At 44.9% G+C, this 18478-nt stretch overlaps 1 protein-coding gene across 1 annotated transcript in view; it reads right to left on the reverse strand.

Annotated features, from left to right (window-relative positions):
* Window positions 1-18478, reverse strand: part of ABCA12 (ATP binding cassette subfamily A member 12) — a gene marked incomplete at its 5' end in the record, with an annotated part of 119461 nt that overhangs the window by 2988 nt on the left and 97995 nt on the right. Inside the window, 12 exons of the mRNA XM_084643782.1 lie at window positions 768-873; window positions 1774-1866; window positions 3021-3124; window positions 6585-6719; window positions 7434-7578; window positions 8738-8847; window positions 10245-10455; window positions 11296-11564; window positions 13358-13517; window positions 14249-14364; window positions 17115-17292; window positions 17783-17837. Of these exons, the coding sequence (XP_084499908.1) occupies window positions 768-873; window positions 1774-1866; window positions 3021-3124; window positions 6585-6719; window positions 7434-7578; window positions 8738-8847; window positions 10245-10455; window positions 11296-11564; window positions 13358-13517; window positions 14249-14364; window positions 17115-17292; window positions 17783-17837 (1682 nt within the window). The remainder of the gene's footprint in view (window positions 1-767; window positions 874-1773; window positions 1867-3020; window positions 3125-6584; window positions 6720-7433; window positions 7579-8737; window positions 8848-10244; window positions 10456-11295; window positions 11565-13357; window positions 13518-14248; window positions 14365-17114; window positions 17293-17782; window positions 17838-18478) is intronic.

The raw sequence follows: 18478 nt of genomic DNA on the forward strand, positions 1-18478 counted from the left end.
AAACTTCTATTATCTTAGGCTTTTGGGGAAGACTAAAGTGCATGACGGACTAGCGTTTGGATGGATGACTTTGAAAGTTGGCGTTACGCTAGAGGGTTGGCTGGTCCTGCTTCAACACTGTGTTACTCCACCTTGATGCCAATGTAATTCTATCACCAGAGGCACTGAGTAATCCCAGCTCCCACTGAAAACAAGTGGAGCTAGACAACTAGGGAGGTGGTGGAATCTCCTTCCTTAGATATTTTTAAGGTCAGGCTTGACAAAGCCCTGGCTGGGATGATTTAGCTGGGGATTGGTCCTGCTTTGAGCAGGGGGTTGGACTAGATGACCTCCTGAGGTCCCTTCCAACCCTGATATTCTATGATTCTAACTCCAGCCTTCTGTAGCACTGACATCAGTGGGATTACTCAAGTGAGTAAGGAGTTGCCAGATTAGACTCCTCTCTTGCATGCTCACTGTTACCATTTGGCTGTGTTTTTAAAGCCACCTAGGAAATCTGGATGCTCTAATTCCATTGAAATTAATTGGACCTCGGTGTCCAAACCCTTTTGGCAGCTCTGTAAATCTGAGCCTTGCCTCTGCTTTGGAAGAAGGAGTTGGGTGTACAATTCCCTTATGCTTTGAGAGCATAATGCTCTGGGCAGCTATTGCTGAGTCAAAGCTGTGGTCAGAAGAAGCTTACAAGATATCCATTGTGAATATAACAGGTTTGATATGGGATTCCATTCTCAGTTCCCCCAGCATCTGGTCTGATCTATCCTGCTTACCTTCAGGCACGTATCTGGAAAGTGGGACTGCATTAACTCCGTCAGAGCCTCCGTGCTGACCTCGCTGCTCATCAAGTGCATCTTCACGGTGAATCCTCTTCCAAACCTAGACAGAAAATCAGAATGCATGCTGCACAGCAGGTACGGAACAGACACAAGAGAGTCAAGTAGCCTTGCTGGAAGCTCTCGTGAAACAAAGCCAGCCCCCGAGTAACTCCAGTGAGGTCAACAGCGTCATGCTAGGAATAAATCTGGATCAGCAATCCAGTCAGGGTGATCATTAATAAGCTGTGAAGTTCATCAATATCATATGTTTTTAATTTCCATATTAAAGTCGACCAAGTTATTGTGTCATCTGTGTAGAGGAACATGCCTCTCAAACACTGAACAAAAGCTTCATGGAGGCAGAACATGCATTATTGAGAGAGCCGGTTGACAGTTTGTTAACAAAATGTTTTTTTGTTGGCAAGTGTCGATTTGTAGAATGCTCTCAGGTCCTGGGTGGATGGGAGAGGGAGAGAGAACTCCCAACCAACCTCAGAAAAGCCAAGTGGCTAGAGCACTCACTTGGGATGGGGTGACCCTGGTTCAAGACCCTGATCTGCCTGTTGTGGAATAGGCCCTTGAACTTGGTCCCCCTCACTACAGCTGAGCGTTGGCTAGTCTGGGGTGGGACTCTCTCACTCTCAGACATGATGAAAAGCCTCGGCTTCGTTCAGCTGCAGAATGAAACCCAATGCCAAAACCCCAACATTTATCACAAAACAGAACTCTGCCAGCCAGCCCCCTGCCATTATTTATCACAGATTCTCAGAAACAAAAGACAGAAAGGCTTTCAGTGACGTACAGGGTTTGTTCGCTTCGTGTTAATGCCCTGAATACACACAGCTAGATCCTCAGCTGACGTAAATCAGCATCCTTCAGTGGAGCTCCACTGTTGTTCATTAGCTGGGCATCTGGCTCTAAATGCAATACAGTGAAAGGATAGTAGATACATTTTACTGACCTGGTCTTAATATGTTGCAAAGAGCCAAGGCACTGGAAACGTCCATTCACCATAATAGCCAGCCTGGTACAGAGAGCTTCACATTCTTCCATGCTGAAAAGCAAACAAAGAAACTCTATTCCAGGAGTGGCCAAACTGTGACTCGTGAGCCTCATCTTTTATAGTTAAAGTGCGGCTCGCTGAGCACTCCTGCTTCCCCCATTCTCAACCTACCACACTGTGGGGGGCGGGGGGGAGAGCTCAGGACCTCTGCCTTACAACAGGGTGGTGGAGTAGGGGCTTCTGCCCTGTCGGGAAGGGGAGTCTCGGGGCTTCAGTCTGGCAGGGTGCACCTCCAATGGCTCGGGGCCTCAGCAGGAGTGGAGCTGAAGCCCCAAGCCCCGGCAGATGCTTCCTGCGGGGCAGAAGCCCCAATCCCCTGCAGGCATGCCCGGACTCTCAAACTTCTGAAGATTGTCATATGTGGCTCAGAGGATCGGTAAGTTTGGCCACCCATGCTCTATACAGTCACTGAATGGGAATAAAAGAAACTCTAATGGCCAGAACATTAATGGTTTCCCATGAGCTACTCAGGAGATTAACCTGTAACTCATCATCTTAATCACCTCACCTCAAATCTTTATCTGGCTCTTATTCCACTAGAATAGGGAGGGCCCAGGTCCTCAAAGATAATTAAGAGAGTTAAATGCCTAAATATCTTTGAGGATCTGGGCCAAGGATCCATTCAGTGCAAAGCAATCACACATTTCCAGGAAGTGTTCAGCATTTCCTGGATGATCTTTCTGGATTTTCTTATTACATGTTATTGCAGGTGCATGTTACTAAAGATGGGCTCAAGCAGCATAATGCAGATCCAGATACATTTTTCTGCTGCTGTGATTCAGAATTAGGATTCAGTCCATTATACAGACTTGGAAAACTTGGAACTGGAAATGTATTTAAATTTCAGTGCCCCCAAAGTTCCAAGTACCGAGGGAACATTGGGGGCACTGAAATTTGGCGGGCCAAGGGACATACTGGCCGCCGCTTCCAGCAGCTCCCATTGGCCTGGAGCAGCGAACTGAGGCCACTGGGAGCCGCGATCGGCCGAACCTGCAGACGTGGCAGGTAAACAAACCGGCCGGGCCCGGCAGGGGCTTTCCCTGAACAAGCGGCGGAACAAGTTTGGGAACCGCTGGTCTAGGGTGTTCCAAAGTGCAGTTTTAGTTTGGGCTTAATAAAGCATAAAGGCAGCCAGTAAACTCTACCTGTGGGAAGTGAGTATCACGGAACATTGGTTCTGGACTTCCTCAGTGATGATTTTCCAAAGGTGTCGTTTAGCATTAGGATCCATTCCAGAGCTTGGTTCATCCTTTAACAACAAAAAACAGATTGTAAGTTTCAATAGGAAAGAAAATGTCATTTCTCTTCCTCTCCATATCTGCTCTTTGTTTAGAATGGTCATTACAGACAATACAGCTACCAATACAACCACTTAGCTCTTATATGGAGCTTTTGGTCTGTATTATTTGTATGTATGATGGCAGTGCCTAAGATGAGACCCCCCTGGTGCTAGGCGCTGTACAAACACATACTAAGAGGAAGTCTCTTCTCCAAAGAGCTTACAAACTAAATAGATACAGAGGGGAAGTGACTTGCCCAAGTTCACATAGCAGGTTTGTGGCAGAGCCCTCTCCACAGCTAAGGACCTTATCTGAACATTAAACTAATTTAGAAACACTCTGGCTGCCTAGAGGATTTGGAAACGCACTTCCCATTCATTTCAAAATATCAATTGATTTGAAAATCTCAGCCTTGCTCTTCCTAGCGCAAAACTGACTCTGATAAACATCCCTCTATGTAGATGTTCTATTTCACACTTCTATAAATAACAACTTATTAGTAAATTGTAGCTGTGATCCAAACATGAGGTAATACCAGACTGGCTCTTTGTCTCCACACCTATCTGTCTTTTGGGTAATATCTGCTTCATTTACGGACAAAACAAGTTTTCTGTCTTCAGGATTCCATAGACAATAAGCTACAGATAAGTAACAGTATGTCGTGCCCCACCACATTCATCATCAACAAAATTACCAGCCAGCTTCCTATTGTAAAATTGTTATTGTTGGTGACAATGTATTATACTAAGCAGAAAGAAAACAGCTTGTTATTCAGAAAGCAGCTTCTGCTTAGACAACCTCCTCTTCTCCCTTTTTATTGAGATTTTATATGTAAGAAGAGAAGTTAGAAGGAATTATATAAATTTAGGGGTGGCGCTTCAACGGGTGTAAATCAGAGCTGTACTCATCTGGCCCAATGTTTGGAAAACTGATCACTAAGTATTGCAGAATTTACAACACAGCAGTGGCAGGTGGTCTGGTACTTTGTGGGGTTGGTTTCTCCAGTTTAAAAGACCATGTTGCCTGTGGTGTGACTGAGTGAATGTGCTATGAATGGCGTCTGAAAGATCATCTTCTCTTGGTTTCCCCCCCCTTCTCTGTTATGTTTATTTATGCTGAAACATTTTTCTGATCCTCTCACACTTCCTTTTCTTTCCTACGAGCCCAAAGAGTGCTGACATGTGGGAATAAGGCTGGTTGCCTTAACAACAATTAGGCAGAAAAGACTGGGTCTAATTGCCCTGATTTAATCCTGAAAGGCCAGGTGAGGCTTGTTGAGGAAAGCAGAGAATGAGGCCAATCGGAGCAGGGCCAGAGAAAAGCAATTGCTTAGATGGTATGGGGGTAATTTAAACATTGGCCACTTCTGGATGCCGAGTGAACTAAACCTGGTGTGCTAGGGCTATGCCCTGGAGAACTGCAAGCTGAAAAGCCTGACTGGGAAATCTGAACTGCGACTTTGGGCGTGCATGTATGGAATGTTTTGTGTGCGTCCTTTCCTGGCTGTCTGAAACTGTGGGTGACCCTCGAGAGAGAAACCCCTGTGACTCTTACATCAAAGCCAGACCCACTGCTTGAGGCATCTCTTTGACACCAGCAAATGGCAGTTTGCTCAAAGAGAACATTTGTAGTTATGATCCTACTTCAGAGCAAAACTCCAGTATAATGTAAGAAGAAAATGTTAAGCTACATTTAGGTGAAACATTCTAATATCCTCCATGTGGCAAGAGATATATGCTTTCTAGATTGTATCTTAAAGGAACACTACTGTTCTGGTTCTGTTTTTCACCCCATGGCAATTTGGGGCCACTGGTACAGACTATCTGCTCTTTTCATCCCCTTCTTGCTATTCCAGGGAGGGCGTGATCACATCTTAAATCTGATATGGACATTGTAGATAGACAATAAGTATGGAATAATGTGATGGCATTTTCGGTTCCTTTCCTTTTAAGAGCAATAGGGAGACACCATATAGTATTCGTGAAGGAGCACTCATGCAGAGCCTCTGGATTTCTCTCTACCGCTGCTCGTCTGAAGTAGGGGCGTTTCAGACATGTACAGTCAGGAGGATAATGATCTCCGTATACAGCATTGGTTAGACCACGCTTGGAATACTTCATACAGTGTCCACATTTTGAAAAGGCTATTGGAAAATTGCAGAGGGTTCAGAGAAGAGCCACTAAATAATGTGACGACAGGAACAAAGAATACCTTAGAGTGAGAGACTTAAAATGCTCCATCTGTTTAGCTTACCAGAAAGAAGATTGAGAGGTGGCTTGATTAAAATATGTAAGTACCCTCCTGAGGAGAATATAGTGGGAACTAAAGTGCTCTTTAATCTAGCTGAGAAAGGCATAACAAGAACCAATGGCTGGAAGGTAAACACCAGATAAATTCAAATGAAAAATAAGGCTCAAATTTGTCAGCAAGGCTGATTAACCATTGGAACAAGCTACCAAGGGAAGCGGTGGATTTTTCATCTCTTGATGTCTTCAAACGAAGACTTGATGCCTTTCCGGAAGAAATGCTTAAGTCAAACACAACTTATTAGGCTCAGTACAAGGGTAACTGGGTGAAATCCCAAGACCTGTGTTATACATGTTGACCTGTGACTCCTGACCAGACCCTACAGAGGTTATAAGCCAAGCTTGATATATAGGTATAAAATATTGCATGTAATAAAATTGCTTTTATTAGTTATGAGTGACCTAGGGTTATAAGATTTAGTAACGAGTGCATTACAATACACAAGTGCACAGCAAAGAACAAATTAAAGGAATGCTAATGAACTTCTAGGGGATTTTTAGTATGTGTAACCATGAGGTTAACTTCTTGAATATATTGGAAACACTAGGAAAAGTATTGATGCAAAAAGCCATATCAACGATCATAACAGCAATTATGATTTCCTGGAAACCCATAAATGGACCGAAGGCCAGAAAATGATCTAACCATGCTCATGGGACATGTGTGGGTATTCAGGGGAAGAAGGTCTGAGACATAAAATAAGGTGTAAATCCAATCTTTAATTGGGATCATCAGAATGACACAGTTAGCGACAGCCAAAACCGTCATCACCACTTATTTTTCTTTCCATCTTCACATCTAATGGCCTCCATAAGGTTGCAAGTAAGCACAATGCAGTAAACCACTTTGCTGTACTTATGCATATTGATTTTTCTATCATTTCAGTTATATTTGTCTCTACTAACTAAAGTCCAAAGTTTGTGTGTGTGCTTCACCAATCTCCAACTCAGCAACATTTCTTACATAGCTGCTGAGTAAAAGAACCTGTGATGAGTGACTGATGCAATTTGCACTTTAAAATTATCCAAGGCTATGGACGGGAGGTCAGAATAGATGATAGAATGGTTCCTTCTGGCCTTAAAAGCTACGCATTTTTTCATTGCAAAATTTCTGATTTCTTACCAGCAATAGAATTGATGGATTACCAATGAGGGCCAGAGCAGTTGATAACTTTCTATTAGTGCCATAGCTGCACATCGAGGTGACTCTGTCTTTGTACGGCATCAGATTAAGTCTATGAAGAAGCTGATGTACAATCTATGGGTACAAATAATAATAATAATAAAAACTTGGTTTACATTGAGAATTACACCAACCATAGAATATCTGGAACAAGTATGTATTTGCCAACAATTCAGGACCTAATCCTCAACAGGTGCAAATCAGCTACACCGATTTACATCAGGAGGGATCTAGCCCTCAGTCTCTGGTGGTTCAGATACTATAATTAAATGTCCTTTGAAATAGCATATTGCTGCCAGGTTGGGTTTCACTCCACAGAAGTCTTTGAAGTGTGGAGACTTGCTTTCAAATACACGTTAAAATACATAGGAGTTCAACGATTTCACAAAGACCCCTTGGGATCAAAACATCAGGGACACAACTTTTACTAATCCCTTTTACAAATTCCAGCTTCACTTGTTCATTTAGGACTTGATCTAGTAAACACTTACTACTGAAGTCAATGGGAGTATTTGCACAGATGTCTATGAAGGGAGAGTTTTAACAGCATGGCCCAGTTCTAAGTCAATTCATGTGACCCCGTGTTACAAAACAGTTAAGTTCTGTGACCATCCCACAACCATCTAGCCACAAAGCAATGAAGTCCCAGGTTGGAAATTCATGATTGTCATCCTCATTGTTTATTATTACACATAATGGCCTTGATCAAGACCACTGAAGTCAATGCAAAGACTCTCACTGACTTGACTGGGTCCCAAGGGAACTCTTCAGTCAAATGGGTCTACTCACTCCTTTAATCTGTTTCTCTGGGGTGCCGTGTAGCCGAGCATAGTAGTACATGTGCTCTTCCACTGTCAGCAAGTCATCCAAGGCATCTTCTTGAGGGCAGTAGCCGAAGAGCGACCAGTGGGTGTCATCAATGTCACTCAGGGATCTGGATCAGGAAAGGTGAAAGGTCATTTTATAAACACTTCGTAAGTCTCCTATATGCTCTATTAAACAGGAAGGAAACGTATCCCCCACTGGGGCAGGAATGCTTTTAGTTCATGATAGCAAGGCCTGTGCAGATCTGACATTCTTAGCTCCTAAAAGGAAGGATTGTGCGTCTCACACTGAGTAGTACCTCACACTGCTTGTATGTCCAGTGGTTTTGATGGGCCAGTTTCCAGTGGCCTTACTCATGTTTAAAGCTAAGATTTAGACATGGGTATTTTTAGTAAAAGTCACGGACCGGTCATGGGCAATAAACAAAAATTCACCTGTCCGTGACTTTTACTATAAATGCCCATGATGACTAAATCTCTGTGCTGTGGGGCCCCGTTCCAGCAGCGGAGGCTGACTGCCCCACAGTGGCCTGCTGCTCCAAGGCCCACAGAGGCCGCTCTCCTGAAAGCCTCCAGGGCCGCTGCTCTGGCCGCCCCCGGGACCGCTGCTGCTCCAGTGGTCCCCACGGCCGCCCCCGGGACCAATGCTTTGGCCCTCCCTGGGGCCATTGCTCTGGCCACCCCCAGGACTGTTGCTTGGGTGATCCCCGGGGCCAACTGCTGGCACCGGGGACTGCCTGAGCAGCTGGTCCTGGGGCCACTCCAGCAGCGGCCAGTGTGACTGGCCCCTGGGCAGCCCTGCAGCTGCGGAAGTTATGGGGGTCACGGAAAGTCACAGAATCCATGACTCCCATGACCTCCATGACAGACTTGCAACCTTACTCATGTTTAGTAGCACTTTACTCCATCATCAGACCCACTGATTTCAGTGGAACCAGTTGTGGAGCGTGATATTATTCAACAAGAGAAAGGGTGACAGAATCAGGCTCTTAATGACTGAGGGCCAGATTCTGATCTCACAGTGGTGTAAATCTGGAGAAACTCCATTGACACCAACAGAGTTGCACCAGCATAAAAATTTGTCAGTGAAATGAGACTCAAGACCCGAGGAAATAAATATAATATTTTAAATGGCTGAATTTTCTGCTTTTTATTAAGTCTAACTCTTTTTAATTTGCTTTGTTGATTCATCCAAGCCAGGGCAAATGACAAATTGTTTTCCAGACAGCCTTGTTGATACATCACTTCTGGATAGCTAATCCTCCATACCCAGTTTGATCCCGGACTCTCAATCTTCCACTGGTAGCCCCGATGTCTCCTGTTAGCATTTTAAAGATAGTTGTCTTTCCGGCACCGTTCACGCCAAGCAGCCCGAAGCACTGGTTTATGAGACAGAAAGAGAGACATTTAGCATGCTGCATTTAATGCTAACGTATTGCTATGCAGCGAGTGCTCAACGCGACTTGACACTTCTCCTCCCCTGGCCCTTGAGCAAGACGAATTATGGAAAAGCCTCAGGCAGTCAAAGTGCATATAAATATTATAATGGTGGTTGTTTATTGGGCAGTGTATTGCAGTGTGTATTAGGCTCCTCTGTTTAATATAGTAGGAAATAATGGATGTGTCTATAACACTAGCCTTCCTTTTATTGCAAAGTGCATTTTCATATGTAGGCCATGTGAAGGATCAAATCCTGATCATTTTACTCTTGCAATCCCATGCTGCTGCAGCATCACTGTCATTGGTACTTGCATTGGCCAGATTAAAGCTAACTCAATATGTCCACATGTGCTTCAGATCATACCTCCTACAGCAGTGTAGACAGACCACAAGTACTCCTTTTCTAGTCACTGTACAGACACTCAGTACCATTCTTAGGCCCTGGTCCTGCAGACGCAGACAGATGGGAGAGGAAGCAAAGGTATAGAGGGAGAGAGAGTCAAATACACAAATGGCAGTTAGGAGTCTAATTCCCACTGGCTTTCATGGGATTTAGGGTGTATCTGCCATTTATGCCTTTGAAAATCTCCCCCACTGAGATCAGAGGCTAGATTTTCAAAGAGTGTCAGCTCCCATTTTCCCAGCATGCTAAGCTCTTCTGAAAATCTGGCTGTTGGTGTCAAACTGGGATCTCAGCAATTCTGAAAATCTGGCCTTGCCCAAGATCACCCAGCAGGCTAGTGGCAGAGACAGGAACGGAACCCAGGTCTCCTAGTCCCATCCATTGGCCCACACTGCCTCTCTAACTGCCCATCCCACTTTCCAAGCCCAATGCAGTCTGAATAAAGAGTCATGACTACATTTCTAATGGTAACTGTAAATCCATGACAGACAAACAACCAATGATCAAGACCCCACTGTGCTAGATGCTGTATAAACACACAGTAAAAAGATAGTCCCTGCTGGAGTGCATTCTCTAGATTATCATAGTTTCCCTCCCACCTTTCCTTTGTCTTGTCTATTTAAACTTTCTGAGGCAAGGACCATCTCTCGCTTTATGTCCATGCTATCCCTAGCTCCAGGGGATTCTGATTTCAGTTGGGTTCTCTGGGCTCTACTATAATACAAATAATCAATGATACTCAATAGATGGAGGTGACGAATACCAGAGGGAAGAAAGGAAGGATGAGGTACCAGTAAAGCAAGTTATTGTCCAATAAGTTGCTGTCAGATGGTCTCCCTGAGTCTTAAGCAGGGATTGGGAAGACAATGAGGAAGTGGCTTGGAGGACATTTTCTAGAGGAGAGGCTGCTACTGCCATAGCCTGCTTGCTTACTTCTCCTGCTGGGATTCCAATGCTGACATTTTTGACTGCCATGATCCTTCTGAGAGGAAGATGGTAGATCTTGGAGAGGCTCTGGAGTTGTACCACGTCGACGTCTGCTCGGCCAGACTCAACCCGCTCCCTCTCAGCCTGAACGTCTTTGTCTTCATCAGCTGCCTCCAGCAGAAGCGGTGGCCTGCCATGCACTTTGTCGAACAGGAATCTGAAGGCGAAGGAGACAGGTGACTTTACATTCCAGATCTGCGTGTGCAGAGGACTTAGTGTCTTTTCAGTAAAATTGAAATGAGATCCTATTATATGCTCTCATTATATTAATTTAAAACTCTCTGCTATTATTATTCCATGTACGAAGCTTAAAAACAAATGTTCTTTCTTTATGAAGCTTTTCCTTGTATTCAACAAATGCATTGCTTTTGGTGTCGGTCCTACATCAGGGCAGCTTTCAGTTTTGATGACAGTTTTTACCGTTTGAATTTGGGGGGCAGATCATGCATGAACTGAACCCAAATCAGCTTGGGCTCAAGGTGCCCCTGTATGAATTGAAGGGGCTCTGGATCTGCTGGCCCCAGAGCCACTCTTCCGATCAACCCATCAGCATCCCGTGGCACTGGAGACCTGAAATGGCAGCCCTTTGAGTTGCCTTTCCAACACAGAATGGATACAGTCAGCCAGGCCTGTTCTTTGAAATTGAACTCACTGGCCTACACAGGTATTACAACAACGAATACCTCTCCCTTCCCGGGTACTGGAATTGTCCGGCACATGCAGAATTAGCGCAGGATAAGCAATTACTCCCAATGCCCATAGAGAGGGAGGTGCAACAAAAAATTAAGGTGCACACATTTCCATTAGTCATCACTATAACCACAGATAGATATGGGAACTGCCAGCAGAGAGAGCTTACACTGAGTTTGCAAAGCGTTGCGTAAGTTTATGGAGCTATGCAAAATAATTATAATTGATAACGATGACAATGTCAACGACAAAAGCACTGAGCTCTGTTTTAATCTACATCCATTGTAGGAATACCGATGTTACTTACTCTAATATACTAGACCAGACTTTCTGAATCATCCCGTCATGCATTAAGAGCCGAATTGCAAAGAATATAGTGCCCTGGATAAACATGCCAAGCAGCTTGGAGCTTATTCTGTCCATCTCAAAGGTTCTGTCAGGGTAATCCACGCCATAGGCTTTTAAGAAGCCCATCAGCGCCTGGTGCTGAGACAATTCAATCAAGCTATATCCAAAGCAGAATTGTGGAGAGATCAGGAAAACGTGCCTCAAGATTTCAGAGAGATCATGCAAGCCCTGAAAGAAGAGAAACACCAATGATCATTGTGACTTTATTCTTGGGACGGCATTGGGACTGACGCCTGTTTGGGCTTATTGGCCTATCTCAAACCACAGATAAATCAACAGCAAAGAGCTCCGAAACGGTTTGTTTCACAATTGCAAGGAATTCAGGGTGGGAAAGTCACTGGAAGTTGGTGCCTAACTCCCTTAGGTGCTTTAGAAATGGCACCCTTCTAGCCAGCACCCAGTGATCATACTTCCTGGTACAGATCCTTAGTTCTTATTCCAGCTTGTTTGCACTGCTCAGGTAGCAGGCAACCACCAGAACGGTGCTCTGAGGCTGCAGCTGGGAATTCTCCTGATGCAGGGAATGCACAGGTGAGGTAAAGCTGAGTAAGCAGGTTGCAGACTGGTGTTCTTCATGAAGTTGGGGTAGCTATCTAGCTGCGCTAACCCTTGCGGCCCATGTGCTCCCCATCCATGGAGCCTCAGAGCTGTGGATCCATCCCGCTGCATGCTGAATTGCAGGGCATCTCCATGAAGCTCAAAGGGACACAGGTAGTACCCAAATCCTTCTTCTTGCTTTCTGTAGCACAAGCGCATCAGTTCTTCTTGGTCAAGCAGCTCCATGCCCACTGACAAGGAGACACGTTTGGCCCAGGGAGTTGCTAATGCATGACAAACAGCCAAGCACCGAGCCTAGCAGTGAAGAGCTCCTGTATAATATCGTTATTCGCTAACACTAGCAGTGAAGACTGCTGAACACTACTGACATTACACATAGCACATTGGATATGCAATAAATTAGCATGGAAGGAGATTGTCTCCATCCTGATGTGGCTAGACAACTACAAATGACATGATCCAAGGGTTTAGTAAACAGGTACTGCCTGACAATGGGACAAGGGCTGATTTTTTTTTAATTAAGGAATTGTCCTTGTAACAAACAAAAAAAACCAAAGCTTACATTTTAGCCAGGACGGATTCTCTAAGACACACGAGAAGTAGATCTATTAAAGAGCAGTGCTCCACTTTAGGGAAATGTCAGTGCCTTCGAGGCACTTTTCCCTTTGTATGGACAGGAATTCATTGTAGAGATCACTTGTTTCACAGTTAGATGACAGAAGGTTCGTCTGCTGATGTAGCCCTTGGGGCACTGAGATTTAGTACTCAGCCTCAGTAATTTGCACTAGGGAAACTTAACTCCCAAAACAACCATCTTTCTCAAAAAAGTGGACCCGCATTCATTCCCTGATCTCTCCCACATGCATCTGATTTCCCCCTCCCAGATGTCCACTCCCATCTGCCTCTCTCTCCACCCTTAGTTCTTAATCACAGGGGGGAGGGGCTTGGGTAAATTAAATGGAGAAGAAAGAGTCTCATTTGCCCCATGTTTGGACCTTAGAGAACCTCACCAGATCTCTAGAGTAATGTCCCCTACTTGACCTGCCTCAAAACCTTGAAAAACAATGGAAGTCCACGGGTATGATCCAAAACCCATTGAGATCAACGGAAAGACTCCCACTGACTTCAGTAGCCTTTGACTCAGGCCGCAACGTGTGTTAGACAGACTTGGAAACCAATCAGTTTTCTAAGAGTTAACATGGGGCTTCTCTACATGGTGCATTAGTAGTACTGTTTAAAACGGGAAACATTAGCATACACTAGGAAATTTTCAGTGCATGCCAGCAGCAGGGTCCACCCAGGCCAGTTAATGCGCAACACACTAGTGTGCACTAGAATTTACACTCCTTTAGTGAAGACTGATTCATCATGTAGACAAGCCCAAAGTGTTAGTGAGCTCTTACCTGATCAGTAGCCTTTTCTTGGGAAAGTAGAAACACAACCGAATGAGTAATGATGGTATTAATGCTAAAGGACAAGTTGATGCTGACATAAACTATGAAGGCCATTCCTGTTTCCTTGAAGATCCCAGCCAGCAAGTACATCCATGAAAACGTTGCATATCTGTAGATCACCGGCAGCAGAGAGAATATGAAAGTAATTTAAAGAGTGGTGAAAACTGGCAACAAAATAATTCAGCTCAAGCACTTCTGCCTCACTCGCTATACACAGGCGGGTATAGTCGTAAGGATGCCTATTTCTCATATAGCGCCTTTCATCAGCAGATCTCTTCACCACCTTTTAACCTCACAACGCTGCTCTGAGGCAGGGGAGAATTATTAAATTTTCCTGATTTTTTTTAAATTTGGGAGTGTCACTGATATTTTGACATTTGAATAGTTTCAATCAGCTGTAGTTACAATCCAGGCTATTTCTGTGACCTTGAGCATATCGGTTTTTGGTGTTAGTTACGAACATTTAGAGCTGCTATTCAGGTAAAGTCTGTGTAAACAGGAAATAAAGACAACCATGCATCATCCACCCCAACCATGGTGTCTTGGGTCTCTGTAATCTCTACAGTTTAAGCGGTCACCTTTGGTCCACCCCTGTCTAAAATGGGGATAACAGTTCTTGCCACATCTCTCCCAAGCCTTCTGAAGGCTAACTAGTTAATGTTTATCAAGTGCTATCTATATTACGGGGTCAGTTCTGCCTCTCCTATTCTGCCAAGAGAGAGGATTCCCAGTAGCGGTGATGGGAGAGTCGTACAGCTTTGGTCAGGACTCCAAACCCTAAGCAAATCCCCCTCCACCCCACCATGGAGTCATATTCAAATAACTGAGCCACACACTTACCCGAACATCATCATCAAAAGAAATACAGCCACGAGGTTATTATCATTGAAGAAAGCAGGTATTTGGAAAGCTGAAATAACTCCTATTGAGAGGGCAACCGGGACCATAAAAAGAACCTGTGAAATGATATTAAAGAGTTTATCGTAGTCAGAATAATTAATACTCTAATAGAGCTACATGCAGCTTGTACAGGGGAGGGTATGACACCAGGTGTCAATTTTGCTCTAGAGGTGCAGTAAGCTGTCCATCAATGAGAGGGGAGACTTTAAATTCTGTTTGGCCCTCCGGAGCATCCCAGTTTTGAACCCTAGGAAGTGTGGGCATGAAAGGCCTAGATGTGAATGAGAAATGTCCCGTGCCTTTCCTATTAGAGAGTCACATTATGCTGTTTACAATACTCTGTCAAGCCAGGGATCTACACAGTAGATGCCTCAAGCGGTTCCTGGTTTCCCTGACTTTGGGATTTCAGAGAATTTGCTAGTAGGTGTTCAGTGAGAAATATCCGGTTGCTGAGAGCTCTGGATTAGTTTCAGCCTGCTGAATAGTGATTGCAGTTAGAATGCCGGGGCTATTTCGATCGGCTCATTTAAAAATCTGCGGCACCAACTTGAGAGCCCGGAGCATGAAAGCAGAGGTAGGCCAGAGTCACAGTCACAGGTGTATGACTAGTGACTCAGCGCCAATTCTTCAAACCTGGCTGCATTTATGGTGTGTTCAAATCCCTCGTTTGCACTCACAACCAGGAGCTGCTTGTTCCATTGCCCAACTCCATGAGCAGGTTTAGGCGGATAGTTCTGAATATTTGGCTCTGTTGTTATTATTCCTATTCCAGTGGTGCCCAGCAGCCCTAGTCATGGGCCAGGACCCCCTTGTGCGAGGTGCTGTACAAACAAAGAACCAAAAGACGGCTCCTGCCCCCAGAGGGTCATGTGGAGTTAATCAAATCTTAAAGCCTTGCCTCTCCTGGGATTTAGCCAGCAGTGTAGCCGCATTGCAAACTGCTAATATAGGTACATTGACATCAGCACAGCACAGTTTGCATTGATGCAGCTTGCAAGCCAAGGTAAGCTGCACCTGCACAATTCAAGCTGCACTGCTGCAAAGAGTGTCTATGCTAAGAGCCAGGTCATGGGTGCTTCATATGCCGCCCCCTCCCACCCCCACCATGGTACCTGAGTGCCCCACAGTCATTAATGTACCCTTCCCATAACCCTGTGAGGCAAGGCTGTGCTATTATTACCATTGTGCAGAGGGGAAACTGAGGCACAGAGTGCATGACTACACAGCAGCTGGGTGGGAACCTCCCAGGTGAGGTAGACAGGGCTCAAGATAATGTGCGAAAAATGGCTGTGAGCAGGCACATTGCTGCTCCAGGAGACACTCAGGCTGGCCACCCAAGCTCAAGCCCTCCCAGCCTGGAGCCTGGATGGTTAGCCTAAGCGGCAACATCCACACTACTATTTTTAGCACGCTGGCTCCATGCTATCTGCCCAGCTGCCGTGTAGACATACCCAGAGCAGCTAAACAACTTGCGCCAGGCCACACACTCTGTGGCAGAGGAGGGAACTGAAGCCAGGTTTCCAAAGTCTCTGGCTAGCACCCTAACTCCCAGGGTAGCCATGCCAGTAGCTAAACAGAACCCAAAAAACCCCTCTCCCTGTAGACATGGCCCGCAGCAGTTTCTGCCACAAGCTGTGTGAGCCTGACTGAGGGACACGTCCAAGTTAGTGTGTGTGGTGTGGGAGGGAGATGGGGGGTGGGAAGCGGAAGCTGCACGAAAAGGATAACGTTTACAATGGGTGCCAGAATTCTGACATCCTGATGACCAAAATAAGAATCAGTTACATGGCGAGCCAAACAAACTTGTGGGGGGAAATCCTGAACAATACAAAAGAGAAAGCAAATTCATGCTGTCAGATAAACATCAACTCAGATGAGCTGGGGGATCATCTATTGGGTGAAAAGGTTCTGTTTCATTGCCACCCCCCTGAGGTTATCTTCAGCACTTTCAGTCGTCATGATTTTGTTGTGAGCCTTGCAATGCTTGCTGGTTTTCTTAAAACCTCAGCTTCTGGAGTCAGGTGAGAATCTCACCTTTTTTTTTTTTTTAAGTAAGTTCCTAGCTCCTTGTGGTTGAGGAGAAAACCTTGAAAATGTGACCTTTGAGCACCATAATGGCTCACAAACCATAAGACAAAGGGGACTATGGAATCCTGAAAGGGACATTTTCAAAAGACGTAAAAAAGCGCGGGATCCTTTTGAGGCAGATAAGTCAGATATATACAGCACATCACCCCTGACCTGACTAACAGTAACAGAAGGTAACTTTTCTTTGATGTCAGGAGTTTGGAAACCTTTATATATTATATTACTTAACCCACCAGTTGGCTTTTTCCAATCTTGCAAATCTCCACCAAGAGATGTTTACAAATGTAGGATCTTGTATTCTGAAGGTTCCAAGAGTGTCTGCCATCTGCAGTAGAGTTCTGAAGATGGGTCATATCCTGCAGCCCTTCCTCGTGGGAGTAGGAGCTGCAGGATCAGGTCCATGAGCCTTACCCAGATGTATAAATCCTGGATGACAACAAGAATTCCACCTCTGCAATCTAACTTCAAAGGCAATTTGGCATCTACATGTTAAAAACTAAGCCAAGTTTTGGTCTTTGCCATGTTGATCTCTTATAAATCTGCTGAGGTTTATACATACCCCAGTGTTATGGTTCACAATTAATAATCGGTAATGCTTTTGAGAACAAGACCTAGCTCTTTTGGTAGTGATGATATTAATAAGTCTAGGTAACAAACAGAAGTGGGGATTTTTCACTCTAGAATCCTGTTCTCTGTGCATAAAAGTTAAGTAATTTACCAGGTCGTAGATGAAGTTAGTCACCCAATAGCTTGTCACGCTGATGCCTGAAATATGCTGCAGTTGCTTGGCTTTGGTTTGATGTTCTTTCACCACATAAAGCACAAAGCTGGCTGTTGTGATGGAGTAGCCAATCAGGACAGACATTGAGACTAGGATATCAAGCAAGCTACTGAGCCTGAGGAGAAAAGGGGAAGAAAGACAGAGTCAATGTTTGATCTCCCTGATTTAGAAGACAATATTCATAGCTTAAAAAAAATCAAGGGCCTGATCCTGCCAACATTCCCTACTGGTTGTAGAGACCATTCAGGGTGGTACCCACTAAGGCTGGCAGAAAGGCTTTGCAGGGTGGGGGACTGTGACAGCAGATTGTTTGGAAAGGCAGAAAGAAAAATACGTTATTATCATTGCTGTGGCCGTGCTCCAAAACTGATGCTGTTTCTATAATGTCCCCACATTTATCAGGCCTTCTGGGAAGAAACTCAAAGGGAAATCAGTAGCGCTGTAGACATGGGGGAGACAGTTTGCTTTTGTGAAAAGAGCAATTAGATCGTTCAGAAAAAGTTATTGACCAATTTAGGTGTTTCATGATTTCCGGGCAGCTGTTTTGCTCCTATTGCCACTAAATGAATCAGAGCAGCAGGTATCAGCCAAATTAAACCGCTTACATGACTTGTTCTTTACTCTGTCCACCGGGATAGGGATGACTCACAATGGAAATACCTACAAAAAGAAGAGAAGTAGTTTTGTAACATGTATGGTGAAGTTCCTTGTTAGGCGTGGAGGCTGGAAGTAATGCCGGCTACCGGTTATGGAAGGGAATCTGGGGCAGGGGGAGGGGGGTTCTGCTCTCTGCCACTGATTCATGGCGTCATCTTGGGCAGAATTTTCACAATTGCCATCAACTATTTTGAGTGGCTCTTGCAAGGCCTAATTTGCAGGAGTGTTCGGTGCCTACAACTGCAGTCAGTGGGAGCTGTGGATGCTCAGCAGCCCTGAAAAATCAAGTCCTGCAGTCTGAATTCAGCAAGGAACCCAAGCATACGCCTTTAGCTGTGTAACTCGTCCCTTTGACTTCAATAGGGCTACTCACCTACTTAAAGTTAGGCATGTACTTAAATAGCTTGCTGAATTAGGGCCCATGTGCTTTAAGTTGGGTGGCCCAACGCTGAAGCACGCAGAGGCCACATTTTAAAATCCTGGCCCTAATGTCTGTGTGCCTCGGTTTCCACATCTGTAGAAGGTGGATAGCACTCACCCACCCTTTGTCCCTGGAAAGAACACCATCCTATGTTGGTACAAAGACTTATTTAATATGTCCGTTTCCAGTGGCCCCATTCAGACTCCAAGTCCTCAGCTGAGAA

The sequence above is a fragment of the Lepidochelys olivacea genome, assembly GCF_965140295.1.
Source record: "Lepidochelys olivacea isolate rLepOli2 genome assembly, chromosome: 11".
Taxonomy (NCBI): domain Eukaryota; kingdom Metazoa; phylum Chordata; order Testudines; family Cheloniidae; genus Lepidochelys; species Lepidochelys olivacea.